Source organism: Aphelocoma coerulescens, chromosome 6, assembly GCF_041296385.1.
Source record: "Aphelocoma coerulescens isolate FSJ_1873_10779 chromosome 6, UR_Acoe_1.0, whole genome shotgun sequence".
Taxonomy (NCBI): Eukaryota; Metazoa; Chordata; class Aves; order Passeriformes; family Corvidae; genus Aphelocoma; species Aphelocoma coerulescens.
Genome location: NC_091020.1, coordinates 15,400,745 through 15,420,740, shown reverse-complemented (window position 1 = coordinate 15,420,740; position 19,996 = coordinate 15,400,745). Strand labels below are relative to the sequence as shown.

At 41.6% G+C, this 19,996-nt stretch overlaps 1 protein-coding gene across 16 annotated transcripts in view; it reads left to right on the top strand.

Moving 5' to 3' along the window:
- The first annotated feature begins 444 nt into the window (after positions 1-444).
- The window catches only part of KAT6B (lysine acetyltransferase 6B), a 111,377-nt gene continuing 91,825 nt past the window's right edge, over positions 445-19,996 (top strand). For 3 of the 16 annotated variants that reach the window (XM_069019334.1, XM_069019333.1, XM_069019318.1), the window contains exons 1-4: positions 551-700; positions 910-1,090; positions 2,365-2,557; positions 7,977-8,873. In XM_069019334.1, the coding sequence (XP_068875435.1) occupies positions 8,253-8,873 (621 nt within the window). In that variant the 5' untranslated portion in view covers positions 551-700; positions 910-1,090; positions 2,365-2,557; positions 7,977-8,252. The other 13 variants (XM_069019322.1, XM_069019319.1, XM_069019323.1 and 10 more) reach the window with 13 other exon arrangements.

The following is a 19,996-nucleotide window of genomic DNA, read 5'->3' as shown; positions in this document are numbered from 1 at the left end:
TCCATCCCTCAGACTAATTATGGTCGGCTCAAGCACAGCCCGCTTCCCCCGGCCCGGGGGAATGTTCAAGCCCCAAAGGCTGCCTGTGGGGGTGCTTCCATCGAGACAGTTCAAATCGCCCCATGTAGGACGGAAAGCCCAGCGCGACCCCCCGAGGGCGGCTGAGGGCCCCCGGGAGGCGCCGGTGGCCACTTCTCCGTAGCCGCCTTCCCGCCCAGGGGACGCGCCGCCCCCCAAACTTTATCGCCTTTCGCCTTTCCCCCTTTCTCTCTCCCTTTTTCTTTCATATTTTTTTCTTTTTTCTTTTTTCTTTTTCTCTCTCTTTTTTTTTTTTTTTTTTTTTTTTTTTTTTTTTTTTTGAGGGAGAAAAGGTGGGGGGAGCTCAATTTCCCACTTGCCAACAGCAGATAAAAAAGTGGGGAGGGACCTCTTCTGTCACAGCCTATGTAGATTAACCTTTCAATTAGCTGTTATCAGGTCCTGTGTCTTAGCACCAGTCCTCGCAATCTGCGTCCGCCCGCACCGGGGAGGCTGGAGGTCTGGGGTGGGTTTCTGTTTTAATTTTTAAATTAATGATAATTGCTCGCGTGTCTCCCCTCCCCCGCCGAGAGCTGAACGCGTGTGTCTGATCTGCCCGTCCACCTTTTAGTATTTTGGAGTGAGAAGAGGAGCCCCGCGGAGGAGGAGGAGGGGAGACAAGGTATTCTCTCTGTATTCATCTTCTTTTTTCCCTCTCGCGGAGGGGCTTAGGGAAGGTAACTGGTGCAATCAATCCGCTGGCTGGGGATTCCCTCCACCCCCTCCCCGGCTCGTCTGGCTCTCCTGGCTGGGTCTCTTCAGTGTGTATGTGTTTGGGGAAGGGGGTGGGGGGAGGCTGTGTTGTTGTTGTGTTCCTGGCTCTGGTTGCAGCCAGGAGAGAGAGCGAGCGGGCGAGCGAGAGACAGAGCGGAGAGAGCGAGCGAGCGAGAGAGAGAGAGGAGCCGCGATCGCGTTTCAGGGGCAGCACATTCCGCAGGAACCGCTGCTGCAGAAACACACACGGGCAGAGAAAGGAGGTCATTGCAAGCAAAGGGGGGAACCTGCATCGGAGGTTAGATTCCCAGGAGTTTATGCGGGGGATAATAGGGAGCATGCGATGGGGTTTGTTTTGCATTGGGTGACAGGCTGCAATTTGCCATAATAACCCCCTTTCCCTCCCCTCTCCCAGCGCAGGGGGCTTGTCACTAGGCTGGGTACTTTTTTTTCCTTTAGCATTGGAGGCTGATGCACGTGTTTGCAGACACTTGCGCTGGGTAAATGCATTGCAATGCTCTGCGTTTTGCAGGGGAGGGGGAGCAGCAGCAGGAGGTGATGGCTGGGTTGGATGGGGTGGGGAGAGGGGGAATGGAGTGGCGGAGGGAAGCAGGGGATGGCTGAGGTTTTTGTGTTGCATGTTCCCACCCTGTCTTTCTGAGGCGGCAATTGTTCCTTCGCAGACGGGGTGACAGAGAAGTCCCTGTGCTTCGCATGGCGAAACTTGCAGGGACCTGCATGTGGCTGCAGAGCTGGGAGTCATTGTCGTCGTCCCCGTTCCCACCCCCTCCTCCCCTCCCTCGGCGGTGCGGGGTGTGTGTGCGCGCGATAAGCGGCTGCCAGTGCCAGGCACCTTGGGAGGGTTATGCTGGGAGCATGCTGTTCCATCTCGCCCGCCCGGGCGAGTGCCAGGCTTTGAGGCACGCGCGTGACGCTCAATATTTAAGGCTGCTCATTAGTGTGTGTCGCGCGCCCGCCCGCCCGCCCGCCCTGCCGAGCTGGTTCAGGCGGCCGCCGGCGGTGTCTCGGCAGCGCTCGCGCTCCCGAACAAACTTCGGGAGGGAGCGGGTGGGGCGGTGGCGGAGGGGGGGGGGGAGAGGTGGCGAGGCCGGAGAGTGGGGGGGTGCCGGACGGGCGGCAGCGGCAGCCAACGGGAGGGCGGGATGGCGAGAAGTCCCGCCCCCGCTCGGGGCGGGTGGCCAATCGCGAGCGCCCGAGGCCCAGCGGTGGGGCGGGCGGGTGGGCGGGGTCGCGCGTGTGTGGCGGCGGCGGCGGCCAGTGTCAGCCGCCGGCCCCGCCCCCTCCCGCGGGTGGGCGGTGCTGAGCGTGCCGGGAAAGGGGCGCGGCGCGTGATTGACAGGCGGCGCCCGCCAATGGGAGCGCCGGGCCGGTTGCCGGGCGGGCCGGGGCCGGTGTGGGCGGGTGACGGACAGCGCCCCGCGGCCCGTGAGCGCGCAGCGGCGTGCGCGGCGCGGGCCAATGGCGGACGGCGGTGGGCGGGGCGGGGGGGTAGGTAAGGTTTTAATGAGCCCCATTGGGCTGTAATCAGTGTCATGTCGGATTCACGTTAAGTACAACAGGGCGAGACAAAATGGCGGCGTAGGTGCGCCAAGCCGCGCGCGGCGGCAGCGGGGCGGTCGCGGCGGCCGCGGGCAGAGCGGAGCGGGGCAGGCGGCCCGGCGCGGCCCGGCGGCGGGAGCGGCGGAAGAGCCGGCAGCAGGGGGAGCCGCTGCGGCGCCCGGAGGAGGCTCCTCCCCCCGCGGAGGTGAGTGGTACCGGGGGGGTCTCACCTGCCTCCCGCGGGGGACGCGCGGCCGCCGGACCCGCCCGCGGTGCGGGTGCGCGCACGGCCCCGTTCCCCTGGGCTGCCCTGCCCGCGGGTCGCCGCGCCCCGGGGCGCAGAGCCGGCGGGCTGGGGGTTCCTGCCTCGGGAATGGCAAATCCCGGAGCAGGGCGTGCAGGGCGCGGAGCCAGCCCCGGCTCGGCCCCTGTCAAATGCAACAATGCCTTGGCCCGAGGCTCTAGGCGTTGCACATCTCCGTGGCTAGGCTATACCGTAAAAACCTTAAGTAAGTTGGGGAGGGGAATAGTTCAGCCTGGCAGTGCCACGTTTTGGAAGTGATGCTCACATTGTGTGTTCTTTGCCCGGACCTCACCTCTCGCACTCTGTCACTGAGCATTGAGAATAACCCTCTCAGGTAAGAGCAGATGGATACCCACCTCTGCTGTTGAAAACCACTATCCCAAGAAGAAATATTTTCAGTGAAACCCTTTTTCCAAGTGAACTCTTGACAGTGAATATTACCTTCCCATATTCCCTGCTGTTCTCTAGTACTGTATTTTAAAGTGCTCAGAACTTCCGTGGGAGAAGGTGGGAAAGGTGAATTTGGGTGATATTGCTGGTGTCATGTTGTGCTGATGCTGTTTCCGCTGGTGGCGCTTGCTGCTGTCATGTTGTGGAATGATTTTAAGCATATGATCTCAAAAAAGCCTGTGGGATATCTCAGAGCACAAGCACTTCCATCAGTTCGGTTCAGATGTGCCACTCTTCTCTTCATGCCCCCAAGTCTTTGGTGTCCTTTTGAAGTTACTGTAGTGTCTACACATCTGTCTTTTTAATGCATATATATGTGTCATTGCCCCTTCATGTTATTATTGGAAACTGTGTGTTGTGTAAAAATAATACAATAGCTGGCTTCATGACCTGAGTAATTTTAAGAGTGATATGCATGATGGAAGTCCTTACCAGGATCTGCTTTCTCCCCGTCTTATTGTAGGTCCCTATATTTTGCAATAGCAAAACAACTATCTTGTCTGTTTTGCATCATTAATTGAGATGGGGGTGGAATGCAGAGTTGATTAGCTGCAGAATTCTAAGTAATGGCTTGGAGCAAAGAAAAATGGCAAAAATGGAATGCAATGGCAGTCTTCTCTTCTTCCTCCTCCTCTGCTGCAATCCTTACCTGACCCTGATGCTGCAGCAGAGAGCTGGCCTGCTGCTGCTTCTCCTGAGTGTGTGCAGAGCAGGTAGGAGGGAGCAGAATGAGATTGTGCTTCACAGGTCACCGGCAGGTTGCTGTCATGTTCCCCAGCTGCATCCTCTTCTCCCCCTTTTCTTTTTCTTTTTGTTTTTTTTATAGCTGTGTTAACCTCAGTTTTTAAAAGTTTAACTGCATTTACATTTATGAAAGCCAAAGCAAACTTTTCATTAATTTTTTAATAAAACCCTTTAGATGGTATGTTGTGATATTTGTGTAGTAACTTTTAGTTTTGTTTCTGGAGAAAAGCTTAGCTTTTTTTGTTGCTGTTTTTTTTGACTACACAGCTTGTTTTCACAATCTGGATCACCTGGAAGCAATTCCAGGTCCTAGTTCAGTCTAAAAACCATCTTATTAGAGGATTATAGGATTACTGATGGCACCTGAGATTGAAGTATTCAGTCACTGCCTTCTTTAATTATAATCAGCTGTGCAATAGGTGTGTGCCTTATAAAGGGCACATTTGCATGCATTCTAAATCCCAAGCTGAAATTTTGCAACTTCTTTGTGTTTATCTCATAATTTATGACCTAGGTAAAGGGACAAGCCTTGACTAGAGACAGTTTTTCATGTTTTAGAGGTAATGTGTTGTACTTCACCCTCTCATGCTTCTGTTCTGCAGCTCTCTAGAGGTAGACTTGCTAACAGACTTGGTCAGTAATATAGTGCAGTCAAACTTTCTCAAATGCTTTTATTTTCAAAATAAGATACCATAGAGTGAAGACGCTGAAATAAGACAAATTACATAGAAAGAACTTTGTGACTGTTGCTATAAAATGTGGAAGTTGTCCTGTGCATTTAACAGTATGGAAAATCTAATTTGTGATTGAATGAGTGGTGGTGAGGGCTTGATTAAAAGTTAGTTAGTTACAAGGGGAGGAAGATTAATAAATAGGACATGACTGCCTGATACTAATTTATAGTCACTTCTTTAAAATGGTATTTCCTCAAAACCTGTTTGGGTAATCATCACACTTTTTATATTAAATGATGTGTGACCATCTTTTTGTACTTCTGGTAGAATTGCATTCTAAACTTAGTAACCCGAATGTAACTTTGTGTTTCTGAGTGTCCTTTTATGTTGAGTCTTGAAAGCTTGTTTCTAAAACAATTTGTTTTGTCTTTATCTGGTCACTTTGCATGTAAATGTGTATATTTCTGTATGGCCAATCTTGGATTGACCTGTCTTGATTTCTGAAAGAGTTCCTTAATTTATAGCTCCAGGATCACTCACCCAAATTTTTTTGCTGGGAAAGATGTTTGTTAGTAGTAAGTTCTTCTGAATCTAACCTGTGGTAGACCTTGGCATACCAGTCATGGAGGTCAGGATGCTGCACTTCAAGTTCATGTGCACTCCAAGTGCCAGAGTAAGAGAGGCTCTAAGTTGTGGCAAAACAATTAAAAACTTGGGTTGGATGCACTTTGCATGGCTCTCTAAGGCAGAATGAGCTTAGGTGCTGTTGGAAGGTGTGTATTTAAGATGTCTTGATTTTTCCTCCTGACATATCCTGTCCTGTGCATTGGAAACTCTGTTCCTGCTGATACACTCTACTGGTGTTGATTTAGTAGGTGCTAGCATGCAGAAGGTTGTATTGCATGTAGGGAGTTTTAAGTAAATAAGTAAAAATGTAGTTCTGAATGTATATGGCTGTGAAATTCCTGTACCAAGCAGTAGACTTTATATGAAGATATAGGTTTATGCTAACCTTTTGCCACAGTCACTGGCCAATAAAAATTCCTGTAAACCACGTGTTACAGCATTTATACTGAAATGTTCATCAGTGTCCAGGAGCTTGGAACAGACCCTGTACTGTGTGTTCTGGAATTTAATGGCAGTGATGTGGTTGCTTGTATGAAATTTAATACAACAGTACTGCAGTAGATGTAAAACTGAGGCAGGTATGTCTGACTCAGCAAATGCAGTATTCAGCATTTAATTAAGTCATGACTAGCTTAATGAAGACTTACACTGGAGTAGCCTAACTAAACTTTAAAAGTAGCTTTCTAGGAATCTGGGGCTTTATATGCAGCTACAGAGAACTTCCAAATGTAGAGGAAGAGTGCATGAGATAGTGAAGGCTCACTCAGATTTAGACTATATATAGAGTTCTGCTTTGTTGTGTTATTGTATTTTCAGTGTCAGATTTGTGAGAGAATTTATAGGATTTATAACACCATGGAAACTCTTTTCTTCCCTATATTTGTCTGAATTTTGTAGCTACAGAGTTATTTTGGAATTATCTGAAAACAGTGAATATAAACAATTCTGTTAGGGAAAGAATGGCTTTTGCTAGCTGGAGTAAGTGAAAATGTCTGTTTACAGAACAAGTTATTGTTTGATTACAGATACTTGAAATACACAGAACTGTTATCAAATACAACTTCCAGAGTACAGTCTGGAAGCAAGAAACAGGATTCAATCCGTGTAGATCAATAGGGTTCAGTATGTGAGCCAGTTCAGCATTCAGGCCCTGCATTTGCATCAGGAATGTGTCTTTTTCAGTCTGGCAGTTACTTGAATTTTCATATTTATAAATCTGAAAATGTTTAAGCTTTGATCAAATTCAAGAAGGACAGATTCATAAAATGAATTTATTAATATTGACTATTTGGGTATAGAAAAATTTTATACTCCCTATTTGTTTTAGGGAGTGTTTTCAGATCCCTGCATTTTTGTTACTAATCCTGTTGTGTAGGTATAATAATGTGTGAAACATGCGCTGGAATTTATATTTAAAGACATTTTTGAAGGACAGAATAAGAAAAAGGTATAGGACAGAAAGGATGTGGTGTTATATTCTTTGTCTTCATAGTTGCAGAGGAATCTTTTTAACAGATTGGAAATACTTTCAATTACTGTATCAGTTCAGGGTTTTTTCCTAGTTATAATTTGCTCAAGTTTTTGAACATGATTTAAATGCAGGATGACTGGAGTAAATGAACAAAGATGAGGTCCAGGACTTGTGTAATCATAGATGATTTTGTTATTTGTATGCTGTTTGCCATAGCTTTATAAATGTAGTTGCATATTAACTAATTTTAAATTTTTGCTGTGAAACTGGTGAATCTTCTACTTTACAAGATAACCCATATATTGAGAAAGGAAAACAAATAAAAAACAGAAGAGAAAAATTTTCTTTGATTCGAAGTAATTATACAATTCTGTTAATGCCTTCAGAAGTTCTCACTCACACTTCATGGCAGAAAAAAAGAATACTTCAAAAATATTTATTCATTATGCAGCTCCTGTCTAAGTTTAATTTGTGAGACTGTTAAGTTGTTTTATATTTTTCATATATTTTCCCAGAATGAATAAACTGCTCATCAACATGTTCTTTCAGGTTTCTTAAAAGAGTTTTTGTAAACACTGAATTTTCTATTAGAATGATGTATTCCATAATAAGTAAACAAAATTTTTTGTTAAACTGTGAGTCAATAAAACATTTTTTATTGTGACCTCTTTATACATCTGTGTGCTGACAATGTATTTATGTGAAAATGCCTCCTGTTACTTAGTTTTAATTTCTGTTCCTAAGGATTTGTATCAAAAATGCCCCTGTGCTGAATGCCTTAAAATGAGAAGTGCATTTGTGATGTCTTTTGGTTTTGTAGGGTACCTAAATATTAATGAAGGGTATAATACTTGTAACTTGGTTCTGATACTTTTGGTTTTGATTTTTCTGAGTCGTGTAATCAACATGGCAGAACTCTTAGAGACAGGATATTGTAAGAATTGGCAGTGGTTAATAATTTGACTTTCTTTGGCTGGGGTTTGGTTTTCTGTTTGTTTGGGTTTTCTAGTGCATGTATAATCTGTGCAGAAATTATTTGTAGGCAGTTTGTTTTAGGGAGTGTTTTCAGATCCCTGACTGAATGGAAATTGTCCAATAGGTCAGTAGTAGGTTAAGTGTTGGGGTGATGGAATTTAGGAAAACTAAATCCCCTGACTGTTATGAGAAGCAGAAGGATTTTATGATGACTTGTTTGGTGTGGGGTGGGAACTGACAAATGTTTCATATAATATCACGGAGATTTTTCTACACTGTAGTATCTATAGTATGAATGCATGTCTGAATATGATTTTTCTTTTTAGTACTTTAGCATTAACTATATTCTCTCCCTGCCTCTTGTTTTTTCTTTTCAAAGGTTGCAACAAACTTTCTTTTAAGGACGTGCCGGTGTCATCACAGATGAATCCCTTCTATGTTTCAGTAACAGTAATGTAGTTGGAAAGTTTCAGTCAGCAGGTATTTCTCTGCCTTTTCTGACGCCTCAGGGTGGATATTTTTGACATGTGTCCAAGCAGTGTGTGGAATCCTTTCATTTGTGTTTGAGGTGTGAACAACCTCGGAAAGATCTGCTAAAAGGATAAGGAGGAACCTCTATGGGTAACTCTTGGCTGGAAACAATTACTGGTCAACCATGGTAAAACTTGCCAACCCTCTTTATACGGAGTGGATTCTGGAAGCTATACAAAAAGTTAAAAAGCAAAAGCAAAGGCCTTCTGAAGAGAGAATATGTCATGCTGTTTGTGCTTCCCATGGATTAGATAAGAAGACTGTTTCAGAACAGTTGGAACTTAGTGTTCAAGATGGTTCTATTCTTAAAGTTACTAACAAAGGTCTTGCATCCTACAAGGACCCAGATAATCCTGGACGGTTTTCATGTGTTAAACCTGGCACTATTCCCAAATCTGTTAAGGGATCTAGAGGAGCTTGTAATGAGCTTCGTAATGTGGATTGGAATAAACTCTTGAGAAGAGCAATTGAAGGGCTTCAAGAACCTAATGGCTCCTCCCTGAAAAACATAGAGAAATACTTGAGAAGTCAAAATGACCTAGCAAGTATTTTCAACAATCCTGCCTTTCAGCAGAGGTTGCGGCTAGGGGCCAAACGTGCTGTGAACAATGGGAGGTTACTGAAGGATGGTCCTCAGTATAGAGTGAATTATGGCAGTTTGGAAAGCAAAGCAGCTCCAAAATACTCCAGCACCTTCCCAGCTTCCCTTCCACCTGTCAGCCTATTACCCCATGAAAAAGACCAGGTAAGTCTGAAAAATGAGAGCTAATGTAGTAGTGAAAAACTCTTCTTGTTAGCCTTTATTTATTAACCTAATACAAAAGTAATGATTCTTCTTGTGCTTTATTTACCCATTTAAATATATATGAGTGGGGATGTATATCCAAGATGCGTGCAGGACTAGTGCTAGTAAAGGAATTTTACTTGCCTCCCTATGTCCTGCTGTTCTGCATTGGATAGTTTGCTTTGTGGGTTTTCAGTAGATGAACAGAGCAGCAGGGAAGAATACAGCTGTATGCTCTGTTGTAGGTATGAGATTGTTCTGTCTTGCCTGACAGACTGATGTAGCTGAAATCTGCAGTATGATTTGACTGTGGCCTTTTACCTTCATTTTCTGCCTGGATATACTGATTTTCTTGTGGTTTGACCACCACCTGAAGTACCACTGGTGGGACTTAGTGATGTTTAAGACCATTAGAATTATTATTTTTTAATTCTATTTGTATGTACATAGTTAGCTTTAAAATGACAATTAATAGAAACTGGAATTAATGTAAGTATTCTAGGAACAGAAGTGAAGGTGTTAGAGTGACAATTTGAGCTAAACTGCAGGATCCTCCTCCTGTTTCACTTTTGTTGCACTCCCTACATGGATTTATTTTTGCTATTACCTGAGTCTTGTTTTGAAGTTAATTGTTCACAGGGTTTCAGCCTTGAGGGAGAAGGAGCTATCAATTAGTTTTTTGTTTATGAAATGATAGTGTCAAAGACATGTCTGCAGGCATTCTTTGATCATTTCCCATTTCATATGGCGAAGTGTGTTTGGAATTTTCAGTGTACTTAGGGGAAAGAAAGTTACTTGTTGTAGTCGAATTGACTTATTTACAATTATTTGTAAGTTGATGGTTTGAGGTCCTTTGTTTTCTTTTTTTGTTTTTGTTTTCCCTTCTGTCTGGTCAAGTTTGATGGCAGTTGTTTTAGACATGCAATAGTTCAGAGAGTTTTGCTGTTGTAGAGGTGCCACCAGTGTCTCGTAGAAGCTCCATGATGGTTTTCATTCATCTTTTTCCTTTGATTGTGAGATGATGGAGGATGCAGAATAGAAAATGCTCGTGTTAGAATTATTTAGTGAGGTCTTCAGGAATAGTTGTTTAGAGAACTGTCAGAGGTGAGTAGTTGTAGCTTTATTTTTGTGAGCTTCTCTAAATGTATGTTAAATATGATTGCGTTTATATATGGATATCTATTTCTGTCAAATTGAACCTCTTGGGTATTTGAAGGATGCATGGAGCTTCACATTCTATAATCAGAATGGAAATTCAGAAGTGCTGCATACTGTGCAATTACTGCTGTAGCCATACACTATAAACATTTAATTAGTTGTAGTGATAAAGCTGTCTGTTTAAGTACTTTGAGTTTCTACTGTAATTCTGATACTGTAATGACATGAAAAATTTGAGGGCTGGAGTACTGAGCAACCGAAGTAATGTGAATTCTGTAGAAACAAAAATCTCCCTTGTTAGGCTACCTCCTGGGACTGGCACCCATTGCATGGAATGTTACTTGGGTCATGGTGCTGAAAAAGCCATTACTGCCATACTAAAATGCTGGTTTAAGGGTAAATCTGTCTTCTAGAAGTTAGCCAAACAAATCTGTTCTCTAGCAAGTGCTTTGGCAAGAAATAAGCTTTCATTTGGGTGCCTCAAAATTAGCAGTGTGACTTGCGTGTTTAAAAACTGGCATACGGTTTTTCCTGACAAAAATAGTTTTGGTATGAGGTTGGTGAATCAGTAGTTCCGTGTTAGTGTAGTGTCCACTTAGTTGTGCTAGCTGTGATCAGGGTTACCGAGCAAATACAGAGACTTGTTTTAAATATGGGATTTTTACTGTTCTTCACTATGTGTGGCTTTAAATACTTCAGGGACAGTTCTGAAAGTAAGTGTACATAAGTTGTCCCTGTTATTGGGATGTGACCGCATCTTCATTTGAAATTGATGTTAATTTGTGTATAAGCAGAATGACATTGCAAGAAAACTGTTAGGCTATTTTTACTGGAAACATTTAAGTGACAGTATGGGGCATGTCAAGATTATTTATTGAAATTAATACAATAAATTTATCCAACTGGCATCTCTTAGGAATGGCTGATGTTTGATGAGATTGGTGTATTTTAAAGTTTCTTTGGCTCTTTCTATAGCTAGCACAAGTAAGAGATGATTTTTGTTGGGGTGGCTAATTTTGTATGTTTGGTTTGGTTTTTTTGTTTTCAAATACAAGAGGTGAACTTCTAGTACGTCTTTTGTTGACTTTTCTGGAGGAGAAGAACAAATGGAGAGATACACAGAAGTCTGTTTTGATGTCTGTGGAAGTTTGAGTAATTTTGATTATTTTTCTTTAATTAATGCATAATTAACATCTCATTAGGATGAGACAGTTAGATTTGGTGCATTAGAAGTGCGTTAGAGCTCTCAGTCATTCTGAACATTCACACTCAAATGCAGACTCTGAACTTTTCTTCCTGAGGGAGTGAAAGGTGATCAGAAGAGATACAGTATGGCCTGTGTGTGTGATTGTGTTGTGCGTGGGTTGTTGTTGGTTTGTTTGGGGTTTTATTGGTTGTTTTGGTTTGGGATTTCTGGCTTTGCTTGCTTGCTTCAGTCACTCGCCCAAAGCATCTGAGTATGTAATGCGCTGGGAAGATAAATACTATTGAAATGCAGTGTCACTGAATTTAGTTTTGCAGACCTGGAGCCTTGACTATGTGACAGGAGTGTTGAGTGGTTTGCATTCTATGAAATACTTGGAACAGGGAGCTGGAAGTGCTAAACTTTTGTCTTAGTGGTGATGATATGGAGCTGCTTTTCTCATATCGATTACTGGGTGATCCAATCCAACTAGATATAGTTCTCTTGTTTCATTAGATTTAGAAATAGCAGCAATTAGTTACAGCAATGTAGCTGACATGTTTCTTCCTGCTATCCATAGACCTGGAAGAAAGGATTTATACAAAAATTGTGTCTCAAGTGTTACTCTGACTCTTCTGGATTTGGGCAAAGTTGTATCAACTCTTGAGTTAGAGCAAGAGAAAGCATGCAGTGCAACTGTTTAAATCTTCCCTTACTCCATCCCTTTCCATTTCCTTGTGTGTGTGGAGGGTTGCTTTTTCATCTCTGAATGAAGAGATAGAAGTACAATGTTCATGTAAAGACAGATTTTGTTGGAAGGTCGGTAGCTTTTGGCAGCTATATGGTGTCTAGGTGGTATATCGTGTCATGAGTAGTGTATATTATATAAAGGACTTTTCAGTTACCTGAAGTACTCTGATGGTTACATTGAGGTAAATGCTCACTGATGTGTCTGGACAGGTAACTTGAATCAATGCATTTCAAAAGATGCCTGTTTTAGTGTTAACTGGGTGTGTGAAGGACAGCATCCAGCTAGAGGTGGAGCTGCCTTAAGAATGAAGGAAAACTGAAAGCAGTGGTATCCTTCAGGATGAAGATTTGCAGTGTCTTTTTTATGTCCTGAAAAAAAATCCAGAAAAAAATCTTCCTCAAATAAAGAAACAAAAAAGCCAAAACATACACACAGAGGAAAGCAGAAAAATAATTTTGTTGTGCAGCAGTTTGATCTAGTTCACTTTGCTACGTTGCAGTGCATATTTAAACAATTTAACTGCTCTTATGTGCACTTCCTTATGCTCAAGACTATCTTGCATAGATACCCTCCTTTCTTTTTGCTTCACACCTTTTCTCACCAAGTATTTTCTGAAAAGGGCTGTATGAATATCTTAGCCAGAAAATGTGGTGTAAAAACTGGTTACATAGTAGGGAAGGGTGTGAAGAGAGAGGAAAATTGAGTGATACTTAGCTTTTCAATAAGTCTTTGAAGCATTAAAATGCACGTCTGGAAATGCAGCAAAGTGGTATTTAAAACTTACGGTTAGTTTTAAGAAGAGTGTTTTATTTATCTTTAATGGTGTCAGTTTAGAATGGCAACATTGCTGATGTTTTCTCTGAGTGCTTTCCTTGTCTCTGGGACAAGCAGTAGGAAGGTTCTGCAGTTTGGGAGCTGCATGAAACCTAAGAAGTCTTGGGAGTTAGCCATTTCCTGAGCACAAATGCTATGTGACTATAAACTCAAAGAAACAGATATTTGTAGGCTGTAGGCAGCTCTTTATTTGCTTATTTTTAGACATAATTTAAAAGGATAGATCCAGCTTTTAAAGGTGAAGAGGAAGTGGCCATTGTAACATTTTCAGAGGGCTGTGGGAACGCAAAGTGTATCTCAATAGTTACATCTTTGCTATTTTCGGAATAATTAATACTTAAACTTCAAAGATGCAGTTCAAATGGAGATGGCTTGATGTTGATTCTCCTCCATGCTCTCTTGAACAGCTCAGCAACTGTGATTTTCATCTGATTCTTGGCATGAAAAATTTTATTAGTCCCTCTTTCACTTTCATTTTGTCTTTCTAAGCTTTCATGCAAAACCAAACTTGTTTTATTAATTTTTCTTACCCTGCACTCCTATCTAATTTTGTTTTCACTGGCCTACGTACATTTAGCTTTTCAAAGTGTAACTTGGCATGGGTTGAATTTCAGTTTTCTGGTATGTAGCTTGTGCCAGTGCAGACACTGGGTGTTCCTCCTTCTGTCTTTCAGGCAAAGGGCCAATCTATAGCGAATTGCTTTTTTGGCATCCAGGCTCCTCCTTGCTCAGTTTCTCTTCCTGTGGGTAGGCAGCAAGACAGCGTTGGTTTAGATTTCTTGTTGCCTCAGTCCTCTAGACTTTCCACTGTGCAGAAACAGAAAAGGGAGGCAGAAAGGAATGCGCTATGTATCTTGCAGATTTACACATGAGGGGATATTTGTAATGCCAAACTTTGGGAGCTGGCTTTATGTGGTGTCTGTGCTTATGAGGGTGAGTTTGAGCACCAAAATATAGTGGTGGGGAAGTTTCTAGAGTGTCTGCAGTGCTACAATTGAAGAGACTGTATACAGGGAAATGGAAAAGAAATCTTGTTTGAACTTTGAAAAAGGTTTGAACTTTGTCAGTCCATAAAATACTGTTGTCTTCAGATGCAACCTTTCTCTTCTCATAACATCTTCATGGTGACAAAATACTGAGGAATGTTGGCATTACTTGGCAAACACTAAGTCTCATGTTTGTACTTCTCATTATTTCAATTCACAAGTTACCTTTATTTCTTGGAAGGGTGGCCTGCACCTTAACTGTGTGTGTATCTAGTCCTGGAAGTTCTAGGATGATTGCTAGGTACTGCAGCTCTTGTGTTTTGGGGTGTTTTGGTTTGGGGTCTTGGTTTGTTGTTTTGTTTTGGTTTTGGTTTTGTTTTTTTTTTTTTTTTGTGTGGGTTTTGTTGTTGTTGTTTGTTTTATTTTTGGGGGTTTTGTTTTGTGTGTGGGTGGTGGTTTTTGGTTTTGTTTTGTTTTTTTCTGTCCCTGTAGCTTCTGAAATGATAAAAGTACCAACCCTGTGCATAAGCCAAGGGAATGCTTAGAAATGGGTCCTATTAACACCTGAGATACTGGAACTTACCAGAAATTGAAGTGGAAGTGTCTCATCATCCCATATTGTGAAGAAGCAACTCATACCACTGTACAGATGGATATATCTGGCTTTGGGGGCTTTTTTTTTGTGTGTGTGTTTTACAATTCAGCATGTTTGGACCAACGCAAGAAGCATGCTTGTAAGAGTTTTCTTGAGTTGTATGGTGGGAAGTAAGTGAAATACTGCTGTTTCCTGAGTTAGATTGGTCTATTCCTTCCTAAGGCAGGGTAGAGGTTAGTTTTCAATTTCTGATGTGAATTAGTTTCTGCAAACAGGGTCATATTTGCAGTAGCCTATAGAACCATGAGGGAAGACCCTACTCATCTTTTTTTTTTTCCCCCCCAAGCTGGATATTCTGAACATAGTTCAGCATGATGTGCATGTGGTTCTTGTTTACTGCAAGGAGTGATTCCAAACCTTATACTGCAGGCTGTTTAATCCTAAGGCTTGCTAGAATTTGATTCTTTTGGTTGTTTCCCTTCAAAATTAATTGGTGTGGTGTTCTGTGGTGAGTCCTGTAGTGAAACTGACAGCAGTGAGCTAAAGAAATCCTGTGTAGTTCCAGCAATTCTGTTGGTGTTTATTCACCTATGCTGTCTTCTGTGAACTCCTCTGGCTTAACTGGGAGTGACATTTGACTCCTAAACTATGGTTAGAGGTTTTACTCTGCATTTTTCCTCCCAGTTTAATTTTTCTTCAACTAGTCAATGCATAGATATCTTTGTCAAGATTCCTTCTAAAACAGAAATACCAGAAGGCTGTCTTATATCTAAGGAGAACTACCTAGCGTATTTTCTCAGTGCTGTTTTCTTACCTGTTGAAAGTGTCTTTGCTCTTCCATGTTCAATAATAGTGATGGTCTTGACTCTTGGGTATTTTTTCTGTGTCAGTTGGAACATGATAGCAATTCTATATTGTTTCTTGTTGTCGCAGGAACTTTATTGTAAAACATGTGATGAAAAATCCTGATTACTTGCAGTTGAAGTTGTCTGCTATATTTGACATGTTATTTTTTTGTCAAGAAAGATCTCAGATATAGATTAACTGCTAATTAACCACAGTTTTCCAATTTGGTAGTTGGAAATGGCAGAAGACTCACTTTTGAAAGAATTTCAAGCTAGCATTAAGAAAAGATCAACTGGTATAAAAGGTTTTTAGAACTTTGAATCCATTTATGGTCCTGCTAGCAACTTGGCTCTCTGTATTCAGGACTATGTTTGCCTGGATATAAGGACAGATCCATGATTCGCGGGCCTGTTTCAAGCCAGGACACTAGGACTTTATGGAACCAAGTGGATGGAGTGCTGTTGTGTACTGGAACAACAGTTTTAGGGTTCAAATGATGGCTGTAGAATTTTGAACATGATGGCACATCTGACCAGGCATCACTTAGCTGACTGGTCTACTGCTGTCCTTTGTGGTTACCTGGTAAGGAACACATCAGCTTTTAAACCCGTGTGATTTCCTTAAGTTGCAATATTACTCGTATTTATTGTTGTTTTTCCCAATGTGCTTATATCCCTCATTGAGGAAAATTATTACTGGTGTCACATTGATTTTTCTGTGGGTTGTTTTTTGTTTTCCCCTCTCCACGTTCTTTGTGAAGACCTTGAAGTTTTGAATTTGCAGGCACAGCCAGTCTTCTTGAAATGAGTGGGTGTGACCTGTTACAGGGATGCCTGTGTAGGCAGCTCCAGGGCTGCTGCACTTAGTTCTAGGTTTGTATGGATTATTGTGACTTCAGGTTGTGCTGTAGATAAGATGTTGCATAAGGAAAAATCCCATGTGGTGAGGGAAACTGCAGACTTGTAAGTTATCTACTCTTGTGCCTTGTCACTACAGTACTAGCTAGCGTGCGCAAATTTCTGCTTTGTCAAGTTTTTGGGGTCTAGAGGGACAGAGTCCCATTTTTCTCCCCTCGTGGTTGTGGTGGTACAGTCCAGAATTAATGCAGTCCTAGGTGGCGCAGGCTTGAGACTTCTGGTTTTAATTACAAGCAGAACTCTGGCACAGGAAAAAAGCTCTGTATGACCTCAGCAGAGGTGTCTGGTAGGCATGGTTGATGTTTCCTCATCTAGGAATAGAAGTAGAGCTAGCTTAAGCTATGGTGAGTTTGCTGCACGTTTTCCACATGCTCTCCAGGAGTTAATTTCATCACTGGTGGTATTTTGAAGTTGGCTTCAATTTCGCATCTGTTTTTCCAAAATGGTGCAGATGAGTGACTGTAGTTTTAAGAAGTAATTTTTATGTAATGTCCATGTATCCGTGGCAACACTAACTAGCAATGTTTGCATTTGGCTCAATAAAAGACAAATGTCAGTGGCACCCGTGTTTCAGACATAGAGTACAGGCAGTTCTTAACTAATGAATAAGTAGAATCATAGAATTATTTAGGGTGGAAAAGACCTCAAAGATCAGCGAGTCCAGCTGTTAACATAGCACTGCCGTGTTCACCATTAAACCGTGTTCCCAAGGGCCACATCTGTATGTTTTGTGAGCGCTTCCAGGGATAGTGATTCCAATGCTTCCCTAGGCAGCAGGAAGTATTTACACGTAACAGTGGAAAGGAGTACTGTCAAGATAAAATTGCCATAGATGTGTGGGACTGTTGTGTTAGAGCACCTCTTTCAGCACTACACATTGGGCGATTATAGTGAAGATGGAGACTGCTATTTTTCAGATGGCAAACTAATGAGAGGTAACTGGCACAAGCTGCATCAAGAGAAGTTGCAGATAGATGAAGGACAAAATCCTTTAAAATGGGGATGGAGAGACATGGAACAGGGACTCGGAGTGGCTATAGAATCTCCATCCTCAGAGGTGATCAGAGCTGGACTAGGCAAGGTCCTGAGCAACCTAACTGATGAAAATATGAGTAATACTTAACTTGCAAGTAGCGTGGAATTCTTTAAAATGCTTAGCATTTAGTGGATAAGGAGCAGTAGTTAGCAAAGACATTATACAAAAATACAATTAAATGGGTGATGAAAAAGTTAGTGTTTGAGCCTGAAAAGATTCTTAAGACCAAAGAAAGTTCTGTTATGATCACTGAACTTAATAGTAGCTAGTTAACAAGTTCTATGCTTATGAAGGCTGCTGTATCCCTCCCTTCTGTTCCAAATTTAAAGATACTCAGCTTTCATTTCCTACTTTGATTTTTTTTCTTTTGACCTCTGAATGCTGGTATGCCTGCTGTAGGAGTCAGTTCAACAAGAATCTATTAATGGTAGAGGAAGAGGACAGTGCATCGACTCCTGCAAGTAAGTATTTGGTTATCAGTCAGTTTATAAATATAAACACAGAGGTTAATGTAATAAACAATGGGGTTATACATAAACATGGTATTTTCTGGTCTGAATATTTTTGCTCGGCCTCGAACTGTCTAGTTCTCTTCCCTTTCTTCTTTATCCAGTTGTAAAAACTGAATGTTTTTACATTCAAAACCCCAGGACAGTCACAAAAAACTTGTTAATGCTGTTTTGCGAATATGAATCTGCTTTAATATTGAAAAGTTGTAGAGTAAACCCAGTGCATTTATTTTGATATGTTTGGCATGCATTCTGCTGATCTAGGAAAGCAGGCTTTTGGATGTTACAGATGTTTTCTGAAGGTCTGAAATTTATAGATAAATCAGTTGAGAAATTACTCAAACCACATGCAGGGTGGGTTCTCAGGGTAGTAGCACATGCTGAGTGTCTGTAGGGATGATCTGTTCCTGTGCTTGTACATGTATGTTTTAGCTACATGCAAAAGTACTGGAGTTTGTGCTCTCTGAGAAGCCAGTGACTTGCTCTGTGGCTTTCTGTTCAAAGAATTTCACTTGTTGGGTCGCTTGACATGCTTGTCTGCCATACACTTAAGGAAGGAGGTTATTGGTACTTGTGTTCAATAAGTTCTGGACTTTGCCATTTGGAGTTTATGTGATGATGGGCAGTTGTTTTTGCTTTATGAAATTGTGCACTGCGTTTAAAAACCAGTGACCAGCTGCTCTTTTTGCAGGCATGTTTTCAGTCTTTCAGTGGAGAGTTGCAGGAGTCTTTTCTGATCTGAACATGAGATGGATGGTAGGAGTCTTTTATTTGGATTAATAAACTACTGGAGGAATCTTCCTCTGTGTTCCCAACTTCCTATACTGCTCTGAATTCAAGATGACACCTCAATTCTGCCTGTGATTTGAAATAAATGAATGTGGCTTCTCTTCGTCTTAGGATTGACAGATTTGGTATGTCTCCTGGAAAATACTAGTGATGGAAGAAAGCAAAACTGCGCATTATCTGCTAACATGAATCAGAATCTGAATGATTTATATTGTTTCTTTCTCAATATTGTCTTTGGATGTATTTTGAAGAGACCTCTGCATGACTTGTTTTCTAGAGAAGAGTTTGTAATATAGCTGAGAACAAACTTTTTCTATTTCCTGATCTCCGTCTGGTGGTAAAATTTTAATTTTCTTCATATTTTGCTAATGCAAATGAGTTTTGCTAAAACAAGTGTATTTCTAATTTTATCAGAGGTTTTATATGGAATTTACTTGTAAAGATTAATGCCTTACATTTTTTTATTTGCTCCTATGTAGCAAGGAAGAGAATCATAAAATAATTTTAGTAGCTAAGTGGTATTAGCATTGAATCTCTTATTTTGCTTTTCCTGTCAAAAATATTTATCTTAGTGACTTGTGTCTTAGCTTTCATTTTCTGACAGCAACCTTAACAGCAAATTCCTTTCCCCACAACACATGCATTTTTGCTTCACTGTTACTGATATTGTGAGACCAGCATCTTCAAATAAGGTTAGCTTTTGTCTTTTATGTGCACAGCTAGAATGGCTCCCATTGTTACTGCTTTCTTAGGGCATGACAACTTGACTTTTTCTTATTTCAGGTATGTATTTAATAAATTTTACCAATTAGAGTAGACATCTGTTTGGAGATCAGCAGCAATCAAAATCACTTATGAAGAAATTGTTGGCTCGTGATGCATCTAAAATATTTCTGGAAGTTCAGCTTCTTTTAGCTGTTGCTAAGAGATAAATTTTCATTGACATGAGTGATGTGAGGACATGTCAACATGCTACCAGTTGTTTTATAGGCAGTCAGCTCTGCCGCCTTGCAGATGGTTGGAAAACTCTTGGTAGAGGGTAAATGTGTGCTGATTATCTCATTGAATTAAGGTAACCTTTTGTCGTTCATTGAATTCTGCAGACCAGGCACTGAGCAGCTGCTCTACTGTTGAATTCTGGATTTAGTGAATACAAAGATTATGCTAAAGGGTGTTTAGTCCCGTTCCAGGTACTGAGCGTTGGACTACTGTAAGAATTTCTTATTTAATACTACCTTTAAAGCATTGGTGTCTTACTAGGGTAATAACAGTCTTCAACATTTTAACTACACTGAGTTTTTCAACTTTTTTGTCCCCACATGCTTATTGATCTTCTCAAATTTTGAAAACTCTGTCTTTCTTCAAGTTGTTAAAGTGGTGCCAAGGGGAGTAAGTCTTGTTTCTGCCTGATTAAACTTGCCTCAAATATAGTTTAAGCAATCTGATGATTATCAAGTTCCTAAATACATTTATTTTGGAT